We start from the raw sequence: 23000 nt of genomic DNA on the forward strand, positions 1-23000 counted from the left end.
GCAGTTTTGCACAGTGATCTCCAGACTGTGGCCCTCCAGATGTTGCAAAACTACAAATCCCTGCATGCACAGACAGAAAACTGCTGTGCGGGCATGCTAGGAGTTGTAGTTTTGCAAGATCTAGAGGGCTACAGTTTGGAGATCACTGTGCAGTGAACTCTAAATTGTAAACCTCCAGCTGTTGCAAAACTACAACTCCCAGCATGCCCAAACAGCTGTCTGGGCATGCTGGTAGTTGTAGTTTTGCAACATTTGGAGGGCTATAGTTTAGAGACCACTGTATAGTGGTCTCAGACTGTAGCCCTTCAGATGTTGCTAGGCAACTCACCGGTTTCAGTAGGACATCGTCGCCCGCCGATCATCGTCGCCCGCCGATCACCGTCGCCCGCAGCCTCCGCAGATCGGTAAGTGACCTTTGGCGCCAGTCCCTGTCGGTTTCCCCGTCCTGCCCCACCTATTGTGGGTGGGCAGAACGGGGAAACTGAAAGTAATCCCCCGCCCCAATCTGCTATTGGTCACCGCGTCTATACGACCAATAGCAGGGATAGGAGGGGTGGCACCCCTGCCACCTCACTCCTATCCCTTCAGGGGGATCATCGGTGTCTTGGACAACCGCGATCCATAGACCCGTAATCGCGCAAATCGCAAGTGTGAATTCACTGCATTTGCGTGGGGTGCCTGCTGATCGATATCAGCAGTCACCCCGCTCCGGTCCCATGTACGTGTATGTTCTGGGTGCTTAAGACCCAGGGTGTCAGGACGTACCTGTACGCCTGGGGTCCTGAACAGGTTAAAAAGCTCTGTATCATACCTTTCCCCTTGCTCACATTGCGTAAGCTCCTGGCAGGAGAAAGTGTGCCCTCCCCAGGAGGCACAACGTCACTTCACTGTAGCCTGCGAGAGCTGTGCCTTGTCATGCCCCGCATGCACTTCCTGAGTTTGGTCTCCTGCCAGGCCAGAAGGAGACCAAACTGTTTGACTTGCTGCAGGGAACAGAACAGAGCCACCTAGTGGCTGTTTTATTTTTTTTATCACATTAAAAACATATATAAGGTTTAGAATTTTAAACAGCAAGTAAATATCAAAGGGTCTTATAATTACATAAAGGAACAATATATTAAAAGTGTGTTTGGTGACAGGTACTCTTTAAGAACAGACTAGAGGCACGCTGTGGCCAGGACCATGCTCCCTCCACCAACACCCCAGATCAAAGCCCCCTCCCCTGGCCTAGCAAGACCCTGGGGCTAAATTTATGGTGCTGCCAGACACCACGGCTGAAAGTTCCTGGCTGCATGACGGCAAGAAAGCAGCCTGCGGTGCAGCCAGAAGAGGGGGCATTCACTGAATGCCTCTATAAAAGGGGAGTGAATGTGGCCAGAACCATCCGCCACAGAGTAAAGAGGGCTTCAGGACGAGCAGCTGCCATGAGGGAAAGTAGGGAAGGGACACAGCCAGGGGACCAGAAGCAGCAGCAGTCCATAATACTGTGTGCTTTTTGCTCTCTTTTCTCACTTCCATGGATACGAGAACCCCTATAGCGAGAATGGCCTAAGGTGGAATAGAAAGGAGTGAAAACCATGGAAGTGGTGGGGAGGGTTGGGGGCTATATTAGAAAAAAAATAAAAAAAAATAAAAACAATGTGGCACAACTGCAGAGCACTAAGTGAACACTAAGCTTAAACTGAGTAGCTCAGTGACTGGATGAAGGATATAAGCTGCGCGGGAGGAGCTACTGTAACACTTTTCTTGCTTAGTGTTGCATCCCAGTGGCAACGTAAACCCACTGTCTTTTATGTCCCCCAATGATTTGAGTGAGAAAAATCTATTTGTTTAGTCTTGAGAAGAGATCTTTATGGAGGGAGATGAACAGATTTTTTAAGTATTACTTAACTTAATAACTAGCCTATATAAAAATATGAGAGAGGGAAGCATTCTCTCCTCGAGGAAAAAAAATGATTTAACTTCCAGAGGGGACAAGCCTTTTGTACCATAGGAAATAACACAGCATAAACAGTTGAGGTCTTCAAAATAGGCTTACACAAGAATTATAGAATTGTAGAATTATAGAATTCTTATCAATGGTTGCCTATATATTCCACCCATCCCTTTTTGATTGTACTTGATGGGCATATGTTTCATCAACTATACAGACTACGTAAATCTGTGTCTCTCCAGAATGGTTCTTTTATTGTTTTTCAGCTTAATTTTACAAAGTGAAAGGCCTTGCTTTCTCATAGGCAACAAAGAACACAGGCCGTGATTAAGCACAGAGGTTCCAGAGGATGGTATAATTGAGTGTGTCTGCAAGATTGGCACAAGTCTGAGGTAAGTATAGGGGGTCCCATTTCATTTAGCATGCCTCTTCTTTCTGCCATACCTAGATTCCCTTCATGGTGGTTAGCCCTATGCAGCATTTCCCCTTTAGTTCCTTCTTTATGCTGCATTGCAGGCTGGTAAGATACCTTTTTCCTTCCCAGGGACTACTACTAAAAAGGGTCATACAGGAGGCCTTACAGAGTTAAATCCCTTTCTCTCCCAATGTTTTGTCCTCTCTCACCAGCAGCCACCATGTTCCTTTTCACTGCTCAGGTTCTTCTTCTTCTCTACTTTGGTTGCATGTGGTCTTAAGTCCATCTCCCAAGGAACATCCAAGCAACCAGTGCAAACAGCCTGACCACCAGCTTAACCAGAAGTGCCCTCCGGGCACTTCCTCTTGACCCTCTTCAGGGGACTCCAATGCCAACCACAGTTTTCCTTTAGAATCTACCTCAGTGAAACACTCTTAATCCTCTCTGGGAAGCTCTTTGACTTCAAATCTAGGAGTCTCAAGGAGTCATCAACAATGTTCGAGATGATGAAAAGCCTAATAACATTCATTAAGGAGAACTTCCACCTACAAGATTTTAAAACCTCAGAATCCCAACCTGAGGTCTGATTTCGCCAGTCCAAGTGAACAATCAAGGTCTAATAATCATTCCGAATTTCATCTACTGTTTGAGAACAAGTAAAAGCATCCTGATAAACTGTTCCATGGGCCCAAGCGTCAGGACATCCTTTTTCCTTTTTTTTCATTATTTGGTCTCCAAGTGATCTACTTCACCCTCAGTAAACCCACCAAAGTCTACCACTGCTCCCTTGCCTTCCTTGACAGGCGCATTGAGACTATGTCCAAATCTGCCTTTGAAGTAGTGAGCTCTGTGCTTCCGCCTGGGTCTCTAAAGCTATATCTGCTTGGTTCAAGCAACTCTGGCAAGGGATTTTGTGTGGTGCTCCTTTTTTTGGAATTGGTAGCACTTTGTCAGCAAACGAATATGTTGGAAAATAATTCTATACTGCTTCTCAGGTGCCAGATGTTTCTTCCTGGATGGCAGCAACATCATCCCTTTTGATGTGACATGTCAAAAGTTATAACCCTTACCCGCTTATAGGACATATGCATATGTCCCAGCACCCGATATGTTCACCCGCTGGGATGTATGCATATGTCCTAGCAATATCCTGCACTGCTGCAGGCAGTGCAGGAGATTGGCAGCGGGACCCGGCTGTCAATCACAGCTGGGGTCGTGCTGCAGCTGCCGGGGCTCCGATCGCACCGAGCCAGGCAACATTAACCCCATAGATGCCGTGATCAATCTTGATCATGGTATCTATGGTGTTGACAGGGAAAGCACTGTGATACCATCGTGGGTCGCCGTTGGTTGCTATGGCAGGAGGTCAGATGATGACCTCCTGTCTGCCTGTTAATTCAGAAGCCTGTGAGATCCAGCCAGAGGCTGGATTGTACAGGCTGTAGTATCTGCAGCAGATCAGGTCATACTGTGCTGCAGTACAAATGTATTGCAACATAGTATAACCTGTAAAAAGTGAAAAATAAAAATAATAAAAGATTGTTCAAAACATGTATGAAGTGTAAAAAAATTCAATAAAAATGCCCCTTTCCCAATAAAACCCTGTATTGTCATCAAAAACATAAATCATATACATAATAAGTATTGCCACGTTCATAATGACATGTACTATAAAGCTATAAAATGTAAATTATCCCGCAAGGTGAATGCTGTAAAAGAAAAACAAAAAAGCGCAAAATTGGCCATATTGGTACAAATAGTGGAATAAAAAAGATCAAAAGGTAGCACGTATCGCAAAAATGATACCAATAAAAAGTACAGCTCATCCCGCAAAAAATAAGCCCTCACACAATGGTGTCTGATGAAAAGTAAAAAAAAGTTACGACTGTTGGAAAATGAATGGCAGAAAAAGAATTTTGCTCAGAAAAGGAAAAAGAAAATAGAAAGCTATATAAAATGGGTATCGCCATAATAGTATTGACTCACTAATATAAAATTACTTTTACTGCAGTGTACACAATAAAAAAAAATAATAATTACATTTTCCAGTTTTTCACAAAAAATTCTGCATGTGCCAAAAAAAAAAAAATAAAAATGCACCACTTACATAAAGTACCACGGTGTGTCACGGAAAAATCTCAGGATCGATCTAAAAATAAAAAACATAAAAAAAAATAAAAAAAGGGTTCTAAAGTTTTTACCATTTAAAGAGACCCAGTCAATAAAAAATAAATAAAAAAAAAGAGCCTGGTCATTAACGTAAAAAATGGGTCCGTCCTTAAGGGGTTAAGCCAATGTCTCACTGCTGGGACTCCCACCGATCAGGGGAAAGAGCCCCCACAATTGAAGCCTGACCCTTAAAAGGGCAGGTCTCTACCCTTTCCATTATGTTTCAGAAGCCTTTGACTTTTATCTCTCACTTTAAGACCTTCCCTTCAGGGTACAACACACCCTGTTCCCCTCTACCAGTATCCCAACTCTGCGTGGGACCTAAACATTGTCTTCTTCTGTTGCTACCCTTTCTTGTCCATTACAAGGATAAGGTGGTCCTTCACCTTGTACCTTCCTTCCTCCCCCAAAGTTGCTTCCCCCTTTTTATCTTTTCTTCCTTTTATCATTTAGATAGTTTGTAAGGTTAAAAAAAGACAAAATTCCATCAAGATCAACCTAAATCTAGGGCTGGGCGATATACCGGTTCATATCGGATACAGTTTTTTTTTTTTCCTCGCACGATATCAATTTTTGCCCATACCGGCATATCGGTCGGGACCCTCCCCCCACCCCCCGAATGAATTACTTCTGACACGGCCGCGGGATGTGCAGGAGCGGGAGCCGCTGAGCTCACGTGCGGTGCACATCCCTGCTCCCCCTGCAGCTGCCGCTGGCTCTCAGTGATCAGAGCCAGGGGAAAGCGCAGAAACTTCATCCCCTGGCTCTGATGTTTCCCTCAGCCCCGAGCCTGCTCCCTGTTCAGCCCCTCTCTCCCCTTCCTGCAGGCTGTTTCAGTTTATCATGCCCATCCCCAGGAGCGGGCTCTGCAGGGCCTCCTTCCCCTGCAAGCTCTAAATGTGACTGGCAGGCACAGGGCATCTGATCTTCATCCCCGCTCTGTTTTCTGATCCCTGGGACCGGGATCAGAAGCTCTGCAGCGCCCGTACATTCAGCACTTGCAGGGGGAGAAGGCTCTGCTGATTCTCACATTCCCGTCCCTGCTCGGGGATCAGAGAACGGAGCGGGGACGAAGATCAGAAGCGATGCGTCTGCACATTCAGCGCTTGCAGGGGGAGAAAGCTCTGCAGCGGCCACAGCTGGGGACCGGGATTATAAGCTGTGCAGCTGCGAAAATGTAAGTGAATAGCCGTCAGTGCGCCCATGGGGGAAATCATGATAGCGCTGCGGTTGACAGTTAACCCCTTCCCCGCCATGGGGGCCGTGCGCACGGTCCCCATGGCAGGGAAGGGGTTAACTATCAGCCGCTGCACTTATACACTGTTTCCCCCATGGTATCACGGTACCGTGATACCGCCATAACTTATCCACATCCAATATGGCAATCAGTCCCTGGATCAACGTTCTATCCACATAAATCTAGTATCCATAACTTATAGTATTATATTGTCGCTCCCTTTTCCACTTCTAGAAGAATTTCCACCACAGGTTGGATCTCCATCTGTACTCTGAACACTTTTTCTTATTTCGTATAGCCAACGTGCTTTGAGACTCTAAAGGAGACCAGAGCTCGCTGGATCAGCTTCGCTATTTTAAAGGCTTATCACAGCAAGGAAACTCCTCCTCCCTTCTGGATAATGGCTCACTGCAACCAGTCAGTGGGGGCTTTCTTGGTGGTTCGACTTCAAGTCTTGGTCTTACAGATGTGCAAGGCTGCTACATTGTCTTTACTGGACATCTATTCTCTGTACAAACATTCGATCAAGAAAAGAGGATTTTTGAACTTACCATAAAAACTCCCACCAATTTCCTTTTTTGTTCAGGTTAAGTTCACATGTTAATAGTATTTTTCTTGTATTGTATTGTTAATAGTATTGTTTTCTGGTTTTCTTGGTGTTTTCTAGGCTTCTTCTACAGCTTTGACACTAACCAATTGGCTTAGTTTCAGTGGGTAGGTATAACCTGCTCATGAAGAGCCAACATTTTAATTTTAATTATTAATAATTAGCAGCAGCTTATACCCACAGTTCATGTGTCTCCCAAGGAAGACTATGAGAAAGAGATTTTACAGGCAGAATTGGTGTCATCATTCTGTCAAACAACTGCATGCAAAAGCAAAGGAGGGTAGGAAGGGAGGGTTTTCAGACTGCTCGAATCCCGGAGAGAAGGGCAGTCTGTTTTTCCTCAGGAGGAAAGAATTTAGCTGCTGCTGTGTTGAAATGCAACCACAGGAAAACTACTGACAGGGAAGGGGACAGGTTGGATGTGTTGACAATTCAGCCAAAGCAGGAAAGTGTCTGTAATATGATGTTGAGGCTCTCCAGGTTTTTGGCACAGGACAAATCTTTGATAAGATCGGCCTCCAGGTGTGGTACTTCCGAGACTTCCAGAAAGAGGATGGCCATCACTGCTGCCAGGATCTTGGAGAATACTCAGAGCTGCAGCCAGCCAAAAAGGAGTGCCACAAACAGAACATTTTTAAAATGAACCACAAATTGGAGAAACTGCGGAAGAAAGGGAAAGATTGCTACATACAGGTAGGTGTCCTGGATGTCCCCTGATGACAGAAAATAGTCTAGTTTCATGAAGGCAATCACTCCCTCTGAACATGTTGTTGAGCATGTGTCTGTTCAGGAGCTTGAAATCGAGGAAGAGACAAACTGAGCCATCCTTTTTGGGCATCCCTAAGAAGTCAGTGAGCCATTCTTGAGGGGGTACTGGAACAATCACGTCCTAAAGCAACAAGGAGTAAAGAGCCTGATTGAAGATTGAATCTGTCGAAAGTGAGAGAGCCAGGGGCTTGACTACAAGAAACAATCCAGAAGAAAGGAAGAGAATTACATTTTTTAGTCATTTGACCCTACATCCTGAACCTGTGCCAACCAGATCTATAAAAGGTCTGGAGCCCACTTGAGGAGGGGCCTCGGGTAAGGGCACCCCTTTGGGTGGAGCAGGCTTTTAGGATCCAGACTTGTTGGATGAACCGCTAGATTTGGGAAGAGGCTTCCAGGGGCATGGGTTTTGAAGGATGAAGCCTTTCTCTTCTGAGATGTTGGGGGTTTCTCGGAGCAGGCAGAGGGATAGGACCAAAAGAAGGAAGCCATGCAGTGAAGATTTAGCCAACTGAAGGTAGGCATTGGAGAGATATTTGCCAGCATAATTAATCTGCTGTACAGGATCCACCAACTTGTCAGGAGCAGCCCCAGACTAGGTCCACTGCCAAAGTTGCTGAACCTTTGTGAGAACAGAGCGAGACCCGCCACTAGTCTCGACTAAATAAAGGCAGAACCAAATGCTAAAAGAAGAACAGAGCTGGGTGCTGTGAAGGCAGATTTGGAGAATTTCCAAGCACATTTTGATGGGGTCTACATCCTCCAAGGAAGAGTGGTAGACTGCTAAAGGTACCATAGGCTCTACCAATGAAAAGATTTTTGTGAGTGTTTTTATAAGGTGTTAATTTAATAAACATGTAGCACTACATTTTCCATTTTTTTAAATGTATTATTCCATTTTCCATTCCAAGTTCCAGGGCACTTAACATTTGCAGAGCTACCCTGCCTTCTCTATAAGCCTCACAAATAATATAATTTTCTTTACTTTCACGTTTTAGTGACTGTAGAGCCTACTGGCACATTAGTACTCTGCTACTGTAGCAGAGTGCAGGCGGTGTTCCATCACTACACCCGGAATAGCGGCGTCTGTGCTCTACTCCAGAACGCTCATGTGCCAGCAGGCTCTCACGTCACTAGGACGTTCATTTGAGGGAAGGGCACTGGCAGCACATAGAGGAGGCAGGGAAACTCGGCAAGAGACATTGTTTTACTCCTGTTTACCTGCACTACAACCCAGTGTGTTGGTTTTAGTGCGGGCGAACAGAATGTCAACTTAATTTTTAAAGAGTCACCACACTACACCAAAGCCCGATCATTCATCTGTATGATTATTAGGGATTTTAGTGTTCAGACCCAATGCATCTTTTTGACACTAGTGAGTCTGAAAGATAATGCTGCTGGGAAAGAAAATGATCAATAAGGCTATTTAAATAATGTAAAGCATACCTTTAAACACCCCCCCCCCCCCCCCCCCCCCAAAAAAAAAAAAATAACGTATTAAATATGTTGCTCAGTACCTATTCTTGGCCATGCACATCATCCAACTATATTTAATATAAAAAAAATCTCTTCATTAGTTCTCAGGGCAAGGGGGAGTGTCCCTCCCTTGTGATGGTAGGAAGCGATTGGTGCACCTGCTCATGCAGCCTTGTCCATGAGTCATCTCCTGTCCACGACTCATGGACAAGCTGATGCAGGACTGGTTAGTGTTCCAGTAGGTATGGGGCAATTTTTTTAAACAACCATATTACAACATTTAAGTTACAAGTGGGGAACTGAAGAAAAAAAAAAACATTTTACATTTCCTGCAGTGTTCTTTAAATGCAATATTCCACTTACCTTTTCAGGACAATTTGAAGACCTTGGTTACATTCACTTTGCGAATGCATGCTGCTAGCATTTGATACCATGAACTGTTCAATGGTTATTAGCATTTCTACTTCAGACATAAAGGAGGGAATGTACAGAATTTTTGGATTCATTTTTCTTTCAAAAAGTGAGTAAAATCCCAATGCCATAGCACCTTTACAGATAAAATTAAAGAATTTTATGCAGTATCAGTACAATATCAAAAGAAACACACATTAAAGACTATGGGCATTCTACAAGCAAGCATAAGAAATAAGGTTTCCAATTAATTCTCTGGTTTTCTGTTTCAACTTATGGTTTTCAAGATTTCTGCTTGCAGTCGCTAAGAAAGTAATCTGTATTGTTTACTTAAAGTGATTACAGCCTTTTTTTTTTTTAATCAACTGGTGCCAGAAAGTTAAACAGATTTGTAAATTACTTCTATTTAAAACATCTTAATCCTTTCAGTACTTATCAGCTGCTGTATAACGCAGAAGTTCTTTTCTTTTTGAATTTCCTTTCTGTCTGACCACAGTGCTCTCTGCTGACACCTCTGTCAGGAATTGTCCATAGCAGGATAGGTTTGCTATGGGGATTTGCTCCTACTCTGGACAGTTACTGAAATGGACAATGGTGTCAGCAGAGAGCACTGTAGTCAGACAGAAAAGAAATTCAAAAAGAAAATAACTTCCTGTGGATCATACAGCAGCTGGAAGGATTAAGATTTTTTTAAATAAGAGAAGTAATTTAAAATCCTGGCAACAGTTGATTTAAAAAAAAATGTTTTCAAGCAGAGTACCCCTTTAAGGGTAAGGTCACATGAGCAGACACACATGGCTACCCGGCAGCAGCCCAGTGTGCACAGTGAGGTTTGGACACGGACTCGCGTGTCAGAGTTATGTCGCCATGCTGGCCCCTATCTCCAAACCTCACTGCGCACACAGGGCTGCAACAGGGAAGCCCTGTGTGTCTGCTCACAGGAGAATATGCAGCATATTTCCCGCTGTGCACCGGATTTTGCGCAGTGTGAATCACGCTGTGTATACGTTACATGTGACCCTACCCTTGAAGTGAATTAAAAACTGTCAAGTTCATTTTTTTTATTCACTGAAGAAAACTGCTTCCTATTGACAAATTTAATTGATACGGAAATTATGTAACTTATACACATTATAATTAATAGTCCAAAACTTGAATACACCATAATGTATCCTGTGTAAATTCAAGCTGCAGTTAGACACCCTACAACATGCCCTCAATACAAATGTACACACACAATTAGTTTTTACTCACTCCAATAAGTTTTTCAGCTCCATAAAAATCTAAATAACTGACAACACATTTTATGCTGTTTAAACCTCCTTTTTAAATTGATGTTTACTTAATTAGTAGAAGGTTCTCTTATTTGCACATTATTTCCTTGCATACATACACTGATACAATACAGTACTTACTTTTGTAACACTCCCTTGCTCTAGTCCACATACCACAGTGTCCTAGGGTGGTTATAAATCCCCGGAGGATTCCATACTCAATTGAAATATTCTTAGCAATCATAAACTTTATAATCGATGTAGATATGCCAATACTACGGTTCTCAACACAGGAGTTCAAGACTTTATTAAAGAGCACAGCATACTGAGCGACATGGACATCTGCTGCAAGAAAACCAGTAAACAAACTCCATTCAAACTATTTACATCAAAAGCTATAATTCCCATTCTCAGAGCAAGTCATTAGCCTTAAGTACACACCAACACTTAGCTTTCCTGTTATATACTGTAGTAATAGGACATCGGTGCGAGGGCCCAGTATGCCTCTGATGTCATATGGAGGTATACATTTTTTTTTCTCCCTACAAATCACACATCCCATACTGTATTATGGTGGCTCAGTGCATAGCGCTGTTGCCTTGCAGCACTGGGGTCCTCGGATCTTATGAAACATAGGACAAATTCTGCACCAACTTTGTAAGTTCTCCCCATGTTTATGTGCGTTTCTTCCCATACTCCATAACATCCTGATAGCTGTATGTTTGGGGGCAGGGAACAATATGAGTGACCGTGTACAGCGCTGCATAATCTGTGTGCGCTAAGAAAAATTATTATTTTTGATGTAACGATTTTCAGTTTATTTTTGATTTACAGCACTTGAGTGTATTATATGCTAGCATGCAGAATTACTATAGGGTATAACTGCTATATTTATTGTGCATTAATTACACTAGCTGTAAAGGTTTATAGAATAATTTTTCTATCCATCATTTAGTATTTCATTATTAGAATCTATATTTTTTTAACCCCTTAAGTACTAATATTTTGCCGTTTTCTTCTTGCATTACAAGGTGAGGTTTTTTTCCATTTTTTTTGCAGCCTCCCCCGGGTACATGTGTACTGTAAATTTTGCTGATCTTCTATTACGTCCCGTATGAAAGAGAACCACAGTCCTCAAATACCGCAACCAAAATGTATGTACAATGGATAATTGGTAAAAAATGATTATATAAAATTATGTCACATATAAATATAATTAGTCACAGGGCCATGTGATATACAGATATCAAATTCAGACATGTAATATTTAAAAAAAGGGGAAAGGGGACCTGGATATAACCTGCAAAAGGAAAAAAAAAAGATTGAAAAAATTTCCCATTGAACTAGCAATCATATAGTCCTGTAATACAAAGATCCTATTGTGGTATAATAGTCTTGGATGTCAGAACAATAGATGTGCTAGATAGTCCAAATGCAATTGAGTAGCCAGTCCATAATAGAATGTGACCTACAACACTGTAACTCAGAGCAGGATCACCAAATATGATACATACAGTTGGTACTATGTACCGCTCACCACTCCAGGTGCAGATGTGGATCAGTGACACACTGTATCGCTCATCAGATGTATGCCAATCGTCAGCTCCGCTGATGTTAGTTGGTCAGCTGTGAAGTTCCTTGTACTGTGTGCAAGCTGCCTCAATGTGGACAGGGTCCGATCACACCGATCAGTCCTCAGCCCAAAGCAAGGACAGTGAGTCTCTGTGATATGTTCACAATCCAGGACATTCAAAAGCAAAAAAAGTCCTTCCTCTGCAGCTGTGTATGAACAGTGTTCAAAAAGAACAGGTTAAAAAACGTCCAGAATTCCAAATGCGTTTCGGGGTGTGGACAAATGTGTTCCAACCCCTTCACAGCCACAGAGGAAGGGGTTAAAACACATTTGCGCTATATAGTATCAACTGTATGTATCATATTTGGTGATCCTGCTCTGAGTTACAGTGTTGTAGGTCACATCCTATTATGGACTGGCTACTCAATTGCATTTGGACTATCTAGCACGTCTATTGTTCTGACATCCAAGACTATTATACCACCATAGGATCTATTATGACAGGACCATATGATTGCTAGTTCATTTTTCTATTTCTTTTTCCTTTGCAGGTTATATCCAAATCCCCTTTTTTAAAATATTATATGTCTGAATTAGATATCTGTATATCACATGGGCCCTGTGACTAATTATATATGTAATATGTGAATTTTATATTATAATAAAATATTTTTTTTTACCAATTATTCACTGTACATCCATTTTGGTTGAGGTATTTGAGGACTGGGTTTCTTTTTCTAATTTTTTCTCACACCTCACAGATGTGCCCAGTTAACCTCGTACAGTTTTGTTGTTGAGCTATCCATATTGTTTATGTTACCTCTATTACATTCCGGCTACAGGGTCGATGCCAGAAGTAACTGGCATGGGGGATCCAAATGCCTACCCAGAATTTGAATTATTTCTGATGCAGCCACTTATTTACAGTCCAAACAGATATTCCAAAGGCCATATTCAAACAATAGTAAATGATGATTGATACACTTGCACACTTAAGATGTTGAATGTATTATTGTTTTGTGTTTTCATATCAGTCCAAGAGCATAAAACCTCTTTATGACATTTGAGGTACAATATAAGCCTATAGCAAACTATGGGTGCCATAATATAGATCTTTACAACACAGGCTCACATTAGGGCAATCTGCATGGATTTCAGAAAAGTATAATCTAACAACCATAGGTTCCATTCATGCCCACAGATTTATGGTAAACACTATACAGTTCAACTAATGACACAGTTACCTTGAGACTCCTGGAATCCAGGCAGATTTTGAAGGATATCAAAGCACATGATAAACATATTCTTAGATAGAGCTTCCTCCACTAACAAACACAGCAAGTTGTGACGGTGCAAAACATCCATCATGTCACAAGGCCACATAGGAGTGTTTATTATCCATTCACATTCTAAAATAAAAACATAATGGTGAAAGACGTAGATACATTACCAAAGCAAGATTTTTCTTCTATGCATTTTGTGGTGCAGAGCATTGGAAAGTATAAGTATTTCACTCAACTTTAAATGTGTCTTCGTATGTACTTCATATGTACATATGAACATTGACTTCATATGTACTGTGTGTATTAACGGAAAATAAACAGCATGACACAAGTGGATAGCAACTTACTGTATATCTAAACTGAAATGCAAAATAAGGTTTCTTATTATGCAAAATGTATTATTCATGTCCAAGTCAGGCAGGGTAAGGCAGACAATACAGGAGTTACCCTGTACCTATCGGCAAGCTTGTGCTGCCCTAACTGCAGAGGTCATGGCAGAGTCACAGAGGTTCAACAATCTTTTGTAAACTTTGTTTTATTCTAAGACTCCATTATTTAATTTTTTTTTTTTTTTTTTAAACAATGACTACTTATACAGGATGTTCTACAATCGATACACATATGGTTAAAGGGGTTCTCAGGTGGAAAACTATTTTTTCAAATTAACTGGTGGCAGGAAGTTATACAGATTTGTGAATTACTGTTATATAAAAATCTTAATTCTTCCAGTACTTATCAGTTGCTGTATACTCCACAGGAAGATGTGTAGTTTTCTCCATTCTGACCACAGCGTTCTCTGCTGCCACCTCTGTCCATGTCAGGAACTGTCCTGAGTAGAAACAAATCTTCACAGCAGACCTCTCCTGCTCTGGACAGTTCCTGACACGGACAGGGGAGTCAACAAGAGCACTGTGGTCAGACTGGAAAGAACTACACAACTTCCTGTGGAGCATACAGCAGCCGTTAAGTACTGAAATGATTAAAGGAGTACTCTGGTGGAAATAAAAAAAAAAAAAATTTAAATAAACTTGTGCCAGAAAGTTAAAACAGATTTGTAAAGGACTTCTATTTAAAAAAATTAATAAAATAATAATAAGTTCGGCTCACTCGCAGGGTATGGGCCTTCCAGGCAGAATTATTATAGGTCTATCCATCTAGACGGATAGAACTGATTAACCCAACGTGAGCCATTCCTGTATCCTAAAACAGGTATATGGATAGTGAGATTTAAGAGATCTATGTTGACTAATGCCAGAAGTCTGACCAATAAAACTGACAAACTGGAGTTGAAAATGTCTGAAGAGGATTATGACATAGTGGGTATAAGAGAGACTTGGTTGGATGATAGCTGTGACTGGGCGGTCAACATACAGGGTTATAATCTATTCAGGAAGGATCAAACAAAATGGAAAAGGGGAGGAGTTTGCCTTTATGTAAAGTCCAGTCTGAAGGCCGCACTGCGGGAGGAAAACAATACTGTGGAGTCACTATGGGTAGAAATATATGGAGATAAATTCTGATAGGGGTTTGCTATAAGCCACCAAACATAATGGAAGAGGCGGAAGATCAATTACTGAGGCAAATAAACAAGGCAGCAAATCAGAATGAGGTGATAATAATGGGGGACTTTAACTATCCTGATATAAACTGGGAGACTGAAACCTGTGAATCTCAAAGGAAACAGGATTCTGACTATAGCTAAAGACAATTATCTGTCCCAAATGGTGCAGAGCCCGACCAGAGGGGGCGCCGTACTAGACTTATTAACCAACAGACCTGACAGAGTAACTAATGTGCAAGTTGAAGGACATCTAGGAAATAGTGATCATAATATAATAAATTATAACTTGTTCTTCAATAAGGGAATCTCTCGAGGGGCCAGAAAAACAATGAAATTTAGGCAGGCAAAGTTTGACCAACTCAGAGAAGCCATTAACAATATAAAATGGGATAATGTCCTCAAAAACAAGAATACTGACATTAAATGGGAGACTTTTAAAAATATCTTACATTCTTACTGTAAGATGTATATACCTTATGGGAATAAAAGGGTGAGAAATAAAAGAAAACCAATTTGGATGAATAAGAACGTTAAGGGGGCAATAAATGACAAAAATAAAGCATTTAAACTACTAAAACAGGACGGCTGTGAAGAAGCATTAAAAAGCTATAAAGAAAAATGTAAAATATGTATTAAAAAAAAATGATAAAAGCTGCAAAAATAGAGACAGAAAGACTCATTGCCAAAGAGAGTAAAACTAACCACAAAATGTTTTTTAACTATATAAATACAGGGGTGTGGAAATTTTATAAAAAACTACTTGTCCACGGGACTAAAATGGAGCAAAATCTACTTGTCCCTCATGACGATCCACTTGTCCCGGCCAATTTTCGCTTTTATGCTCTCATTTTTTCCTCCTCGCCCTATAATAGCCATAACTACCTGCTATAATGACACCTTTTAATTTTTCAATAACATATTCTCTGAACCCAAAAAATATATAAATATATATTAAGGGAAGTGAAATTGAAATAGTAAAAGATAATTTTGCAGATTTTGTGGTTTTCTTTTCTGCGCCATTTACCTTGTGGTTGAGGTAATATGTTAGTTTTATACTTTAGGCGCCTGATTACAGCGATACCAGATTTGTATCGTTTACGTCATGCTTTACTAATTCTGGACTTTTTCTAATTTTTTTTAATTGCCATTTTTTAATCCCTGTAGCTTTATTTTTTTTCCGCATACCAGGCTGTATGAGGGCTCATTTTTTGCGCCATAATCTGTTTTTAGTATCTGTGCCATCTTGGTATTGATCTGACTTTTTAATCGCTTTTTAACTTTTTTTTTCTGGGATATTATAAAAATTGCAAATCTGTGGTTTGGTATTTTTTTTACATTTACCGTACGGGATACATAATGTTATATTTTAATAGGTTGTACAATTACGCACGAAGTGATACCAAATATGTTTATTTTTATTATGTTTGCATGTTTTTATATAGGAAAAGGGAGTGATTTGAACTTTTAACATGGAAGGGGTTAATGCAGCGGTCTTCAAACTGTGGCCCTCCAGATGTTGCAAAACTACAACTCCCAGCATGCCCGGACAGCCAACGGCTGTCCTGGCATGCTGGGAATTGTAGTTTTGTAACATCTGGAGGGGCACAGTTTGAAGACCACTGGGTTAATATGTGTTTTTCAAACTTTTATTAAAACTTATTTATTATAATTTTTTTTTTGACACTTTATTAGACTTATGAGGAATCATTAGATTCCTCAGACAGATGAAAAGAGTTCTATTGAACTCTATTAATCTGTGTGCTCTGTGATCCATTGATAGAGCCTAGTCCAGCCAGGATCTATCAATGACAGAGCCGGGACAGGAGGAAGCAGAGGTAAGTCCTCCGGCTACCTCTATAGTGGATCGCCCCCCTGCGATCGCGCTGCGGGGGGGCGATCCACCCCCACTAGCTCACCAGGGAGCGTTCACATCTCCCTTCAGACACCGCTGTCAGCTTTAACAGCGGCGATCTAAAGGGTTAATAGCCAGCCGCGGCGATCACCGCATGCTGGCTATTAGCGGCGGCCCCCGAATCCCGAGCCCGCTCCATACATACTGCAGAGCACCGCAAGCATCTCCCCGTGCAGATGTGCCTCCTCCCCTCAGCTCTCCGAAGCTACAGCTGGGGGGAGTGAAGGCAGAGGACGCAGGTCTGCACGGGGAGCAAGAAGCCACGCCCCCTCATCTCCCCCCGCACGTCTGCAGAGCAGGGGAGAGAAGACAAATACACAGCTTCTCATCTCCCCTGCTCTGCTTCCGAGGACACAGGCTGCAGAGTATGGAGCGGGCAGGAGTCGGCAGCCCGCTCCATACAGATTGCAGATCGCCGCACTTGTCAGGTCCGGCCCTGCTTGCCCGAAGCCGGGCTAAGGGCCAGACAAATTCACCTGCCCAGCACCCAAAACTGCTAGTCCCGGGCGTCGGGCGATAGAAATTCCACATCCCTGAAATAGCAAAATGGTCAAAAATGAAAGTGTAGGCCCTTTAAAAATGATGAGGAAGAAATTATAAACGAGGATCAGGAAAAAGCAAATATATTAAACAAATTCTTCTCCACTGCATTCACCGAGGAAAATGAAATGCCAGGGGAAATACAGCGAGATAAGATAAACTCCCCAGTACCGATCACCTGTCTAAGCCAGGAAGAAGTACAGTGCCGTCTGCAAAAAATCTAAAAATAGACAAATCGCCAGGTCCAGATGGCATTCACCGCCGTGTTCTAAAGGAATTAACTAATGTAGTAGACAGACCCCTATTTTTAATATTCAGGGACTCTATAGTGACAGGGACTGCTCCCCAGGACTGGCGCATGGTAAATGTTATGCCAATATTTAAAAAGGGGTCACAATGTGACCCCAGGATTTATAGACCTGTTAGTTTAACCTCTGTTGTATGTAAATTGTTTGAGGGTTTTTTGAGGAGAGATGCTATTTTGGAATATCTTGATAAAAATAAATGTATGACCCCATATCAGCATGGCTTTATGAGAGATCGGTCCTGTCAAACTAACCTGATCAGCTTTTATGAGGAGGTGAGCTCCAGACTGGACCAGGGGCAATCGCTGGTTGTCGTATATCTGGATTTTTCCAAAGCATTTGTTACGGTTCCACATAAAAGGTTGGTGCATAAAATGAGAAGGATGGGGCTGGGGGAGAATGTGTGTAAGTGGGTAAGTAACTGGCTCATTGATCGGAAACAGAGAGTGGATATTAGAGATGAGCGAACTTACAGTAAATTCGATTCGTCACGAACTTCTCGGCTCGGCAGTTGATACATAAATTAGTTCAGGTGCTCCCGTGGGCTGGAAAAGGTGGACACAGTCCTAGGAGACTCTTTCCTAGGACTGTATCAACCTTTTCCAGCCCACCGGAGCACCTGAAAGCTGAACTAATTTATGCAGGATAAGTCATCAACTGCCGAGCCGAGAAGTTCGTGACGAATCGAATTTACTGTAAGTTCGCTCATCTCTAGTGGTTATTAAAGGGGTACTCCGGCGCTTAGACATCTTATCCCCTATCCAAAGAATAGGGGATAAGATGCCTGAACGCGGGGGTCCCGCCGCTGGGGACTCCCGTGATCTTGCACGCCGCAACCCGTTCAAAATCAGTCCCCGGAGCGTGTTCACTCCGGGTCTGATTACTGTCGATCACGGGGCCGGAACTGTGTGAGTGACATCTATCACGCCCCCTCCCATAGGCTTGCATTGAGGGGGGCAGAGCGTGATGTCACACGGGGCGGAGCCGTGACATCACAACGCTCCGCCCCCGTGATTGACAGTAATCAGACCCAGAGCAAACATGCTCCGGGGACTGATTTTGAACGAGGTGCGGTGTGCAAGATCACGGGGGTCCCCAGCGATCAGGCATCTTATCCCCTATCCTTTGGATAGGGGATAAGATGTCTAAGCGCCGGAGTACCCCTTTAATGGTGCTTATTCTGATTGGGTGACTGTTACTAGTGGGGTACCACAGGGTCTGTCTTTGGTCCTGTCCTATTTAAAGGGGTTCTCCGGTGCTTACACATCTTATCCCCTATCCAAAGCAGCTGGGGACGCCCGGGATCATGCACGCGGCACCCCGTTTGTAATCAGTCCGTGGAGCGTGTTCGCTCCGGGTCCGATTACGGGCGACTACAGGGCCGGCGGCGTGTAATATCACGCCTCCGCCCCCGTGTGACATCACGCTCCGCCCCTCAATGCAAGCCTACGGGAGGGGGCGTGATAGAATACTATGTACAGTACTGAGCACCAGTGTACAAGAAAGATATAGTGGAGCTAAGAGAGGGTTCAAAGAGTAAAACGGGGAATGGGAGGACTCCAGTACCCAGAAAGATTATCAGCATTAGGGTTATTTAGTTTAGAAAAAAGAAGACTTAGGGGAGAATAATTATGTATAAATATATAAGGGGGCCGTACAGAAATCTCTCCCATCATCTATTTATACCCAGGACTGTATCTATAACAAGGGGGCATCCTCTACGTCTAAAGGAAAGAAGGTTTCTACACCAGCACAGATAGGGGTTCTTTACTGTAAGAGCAGTGAGACTGTGGAATTCTCTGCCTGAGGAGGTGGTCATGGTGAACTCTGTAAAAGAGTTCAAAAAGGGTCTAGATGCATTTTTGGAGACTAATAACATCACGGTTTATGTATACTAGATTCATAGTGACAGAACGTTGATCCAGGGATTTATTCTGACTGCCATATTTGGAGCCGGGAAGGAATTTTTACCTCTAGTATGAGGGATTTTTGCCTTCCTCCGGATCAACTCAGTAGGGACTCATTACGGTTATAGGTTGAACTTGATGGACTCTGGTCTTTTTTTCAACCTTATGAACTATGTTACTATGTATGGTTACTTCGGAGGCCTTATATGCATCAATGCTTTCCACCATAGTTAAAAGTGTTATGACAGTTATGAAGGAATCGGCATCTTCATTGGCCCAAAACCCTTCTTTACTCTTGCCAGGTTCCCTAGGCTCATACGTAGTGGACCTTACTTCTTACACTTCCTCATCTATGTGTTCAAATCTGGACCAGGTACCCATACTGTAAAATCCCACAAAAAAATAAATAAAAATATGTTACGACCATGTACATGTCATTTTTATGCCTCTATCACCTATCTTTATTATAAAAATACCTCTTTTCATTAGCTCAGTGTTAGAAATCCTCTTTTAAGGGAAGGTCGAGTGTCCCTCCCTTGTGGTGGTGGGAGGTGATTGGTGTGTCTGCTCATGCAGCCTTGTCCGGGAGTTATCTCTTGTCCATGACTCATTGACAAGCTGATGCTGCAGCAGGACTAGTTAGTGTCCCAGTATGTATGGGGACCCCTAGATTTTAAGGAGCAGTTTTCTTTATTAAATATTCCAATTTTTTAAACAACCATATTACAAAAGGTCTTTAATTTTCATCATTAAAAATGACAGTGCCCATTTAAGAATTTACTTTGAAACTCTATTACAGCTACTTAACCCCTTAAGGACCAAGCATTTTTCAGTTTTTGCACTTTTGTTTTTTCCTCCTTACATTTTAAAAATCATAATCCTTTTAAAAAGCCTATAAAGCCGATCCCGGCGAAACGCGTCTGAGGTTTGGTGTGGAGCTGGGGTGAGTCCTGTTCACTGTATGTGTCTGCTGCTACACTTCCCTTGTAAAGTGGTTTCTTTTACTTGCACTATTGTGCTCTATTCTTTCTCTCCAGCCTCAGTCCTCTGTATGTGTTTAACTGTGGGAGCGGTTTTGGCCTTAAAACAGTATACTTTTTACACTGTGGCACCTTATACCCAATATACTCTATCCTTTGCTAGTTACTTACCTTCCACTAGTCATGTATGTACTATACATGCACAGCGGGGATCTATTCTTGTAGCATTACATCTTATACAGACATACAGTCCACTATGTGATCAGGACTTTCACCCCAGTATCCTGTTTTTTTCATTATTGTCCTTTTGTGTAATTTCCATATTGTGCCTCCAGTTGTTGCTGAAATGGTAAGGGGGGACGGGTGAGTTCGGCAACAGCAGGAGGCACAATATGGGTCGGGTCACGGGCGGATAAGCAGCGTAAAATACGCAGCGGATCAGTTACGTATGACCCGACTCTAAGGGTATGTTCACACGTATAGGATCTGCTGCATATTTTCTGCAGCCAATTTTGCTACCCATTGAAGTTAATGAGTAGCAAAATCACTAGCACAAAATATGTAGCAGATCTTGTATGTGTGAACATTCCATTAGGGTGTATTGACACGTACAGCATCCTGTGCATATTTGATACGCAGAATTTCATTCTGCAGATTTCAATGTAAACTAAATTAATGAACACAGCTTCAAATCCTGCACACCAAATATGTACAGGATACTGTATGTGTGAATACACCCTTAGGGTCTATTCACACGTACAGTATTCTGCTCAGATTTGATGCGAAGATATCAATGTAAACTGAACACAGCTTCAAATCCTGCACATCAAATCTGCGCAGAATACTGTATGTGTGAATAGACCCTTAAGGGACTCCTCACCTGGGCTTAAAGAAAGAATAAGAATGACTATGGTTGCCTTGGAGAAATTAGATTAATTACAAAGTTAAATAGTGGATCTATGATGTTCTATTAAGCAACATGCGAGTTATCCTTATTTCCTTTTTTTTTTCCTATTTCTTTGAGGTACTTTCCTGCTTAACAAATCACAGCAGCTGAAAATAACCTTTTTCTAAAATATATATACTTTAATGATATGCTTTAAAATAAGTATTAATTAAGCAAGATAAACTATAATTTGTGACCTAAAGGGGAAAAATCATATCAAATAACTAGACAAATGTCCATAGTTAAATAGACAGCACCCTAGGAGAGAGATAATGTACCTCTTACCACAATTATCAGTCACTGCGGTTATATCGGTGGCACAATTGATAATTCTCCACTCATAAGGCATTCTCACATATACTCCATGGTGCTATTAACATATAATAATCTAGGACCTATCCCCACACCATGTGAGAAAGGTGATAAAATAAAATATTACAGTTTGGTATCCGTTCCGACGCGTTTCCCCCCCAACCTGTGGGGTTTCTCAAGGAACTAATAGGATACAATCATCAGTCATAAAAAATTTTTTGACTTGTCTCTGGTGCTTTTAAATTGTCTCTGATGCAGCGGGTGCCTGAATAGATAAACATATAAACAGACTATTCGCATCTCTCTCAATACAACATAGAGAATGCAAAACAAGTGCATGAAAAAGTACATGCAAACTCTCCCCAAGAGGGGTACATACCCTCACTTGATTGACACCACTCTCATGAACGGTAAGCTATGGACAGTCTACTGCACTGCATCCCCATAGAAGAAATGCTGGATAAAAGAGCAGTGCATATCCGTCAGTTTTATAACACATTGCATTATCACAATCAAAAAGGGAGCATGATGTAACATAGTTCCTCACTGTGGTACGTACCTATCTCATGCTCGCCTAGTATCTAAGATGGATACCGCGCGCCACGATAAGCGCGCTCCTATGTCTCCGGCGGCATGCATAAAACTTAGAGTACTGCCATTAAATATACCGGTCGGCGTACACTTCCGGGGTAGGGCGAATGCACTTCCGGTAGATACATATTTGTGTAACGCGCATGCGCTACTTCCCTACTTCTTAATGTGTATTCTGTGATGTCACCCAGATTATGCGCAGGCACACTCAGGCTTCTCACCACACAGCGCCCACACTGGAATCCCTGTGTGCGCCTAGTGCGCATGATCGGAGCTACTCCCGATCATGTGACCGTCATGTGATTTTGATGTTTATCAACAATATGGTGATGAATGTCAGATGCCAGTCCACACTATCACATAGCATACATACAAGGTAAGTAGCCCTCATAACATGAACTACTATTCATCGAGGAGGTTTGTTTAATGAAAAAAGTATACAGAGCACCGCAGATGTTAAATATTATGGAGGTCTGCTATTATGTCCGCATTTTGGGATGTATTTATGATCACTACATGCATTGTCCTTCCACAATAGTTATCAAAGGAGAGAGAGGTGGCTATGAAAGAAGTAGCTATAAGAAAATAACAAAAATTATAATACTAACACTTAGAGTAGCAGGAAAATATATTACTCTTAAGTATATCTAGTCTTCTATTAAGATCATATAGCTATCCAAAAATCTAATATGCCATAACTCCCTATTGTGGCTATATCTGTTCCAGACCCCTGCTAATCTTATCATTAAACCCCACATTATTAAGTTAAATGACTATGTTTCACATTAGAATGCAGGGGA

The 23000-nt window shown here is 42.0% G+C and overlaps 1 protein-coding gene across 2 annotated transcripts in view; it reads right to left on the reverse strand.

Moving 5' to 3' along the window:
* TOPAZ1 (testis and ovary specific TOPAZ 1) overlaps positions 1-23000 on the reverse strand; it is a 326337-nt gene that overhangs the window by 77104 nt on the left and 226233 nt on the right. The window contains exons 17-19 of one of the 2 annotated variants that reach the window (XM_056520122.1): positions 13108-13272; positions 10432-10632; positions 8969-9152 (exon numbers count right to left, since the gene is read on the reverse strand). In XM_056520122.1, the coding sequence (XP_056376097.1) occupies positions 8969-9152; positions 10432-10632; positions 13108-13272 (550 nt within the window). Of the gene's footprint in view, positions 1-8968; positions 9153-10431; positions 10636-13107; positions 13273-23000 lie in introns of both variants that reach the window. The other variant, XM_056520121.1, reaches the window with a different exon arrangement.

Source organism: Hyla sarda, chromosome 5 (assembly GCF_029499605.1).
Source record: "Hyla sarda isolate aHylSar1 chromosome 5, aHylSar1.hap1, whole genome shotgun sequence".
Classification (NCBI taxonomy): domain Eukaryota; kingdom Metazoa; phylum Chordata; class Amphibia; order Anura; family Hylidae; genus Hyla; species Hyla sarda.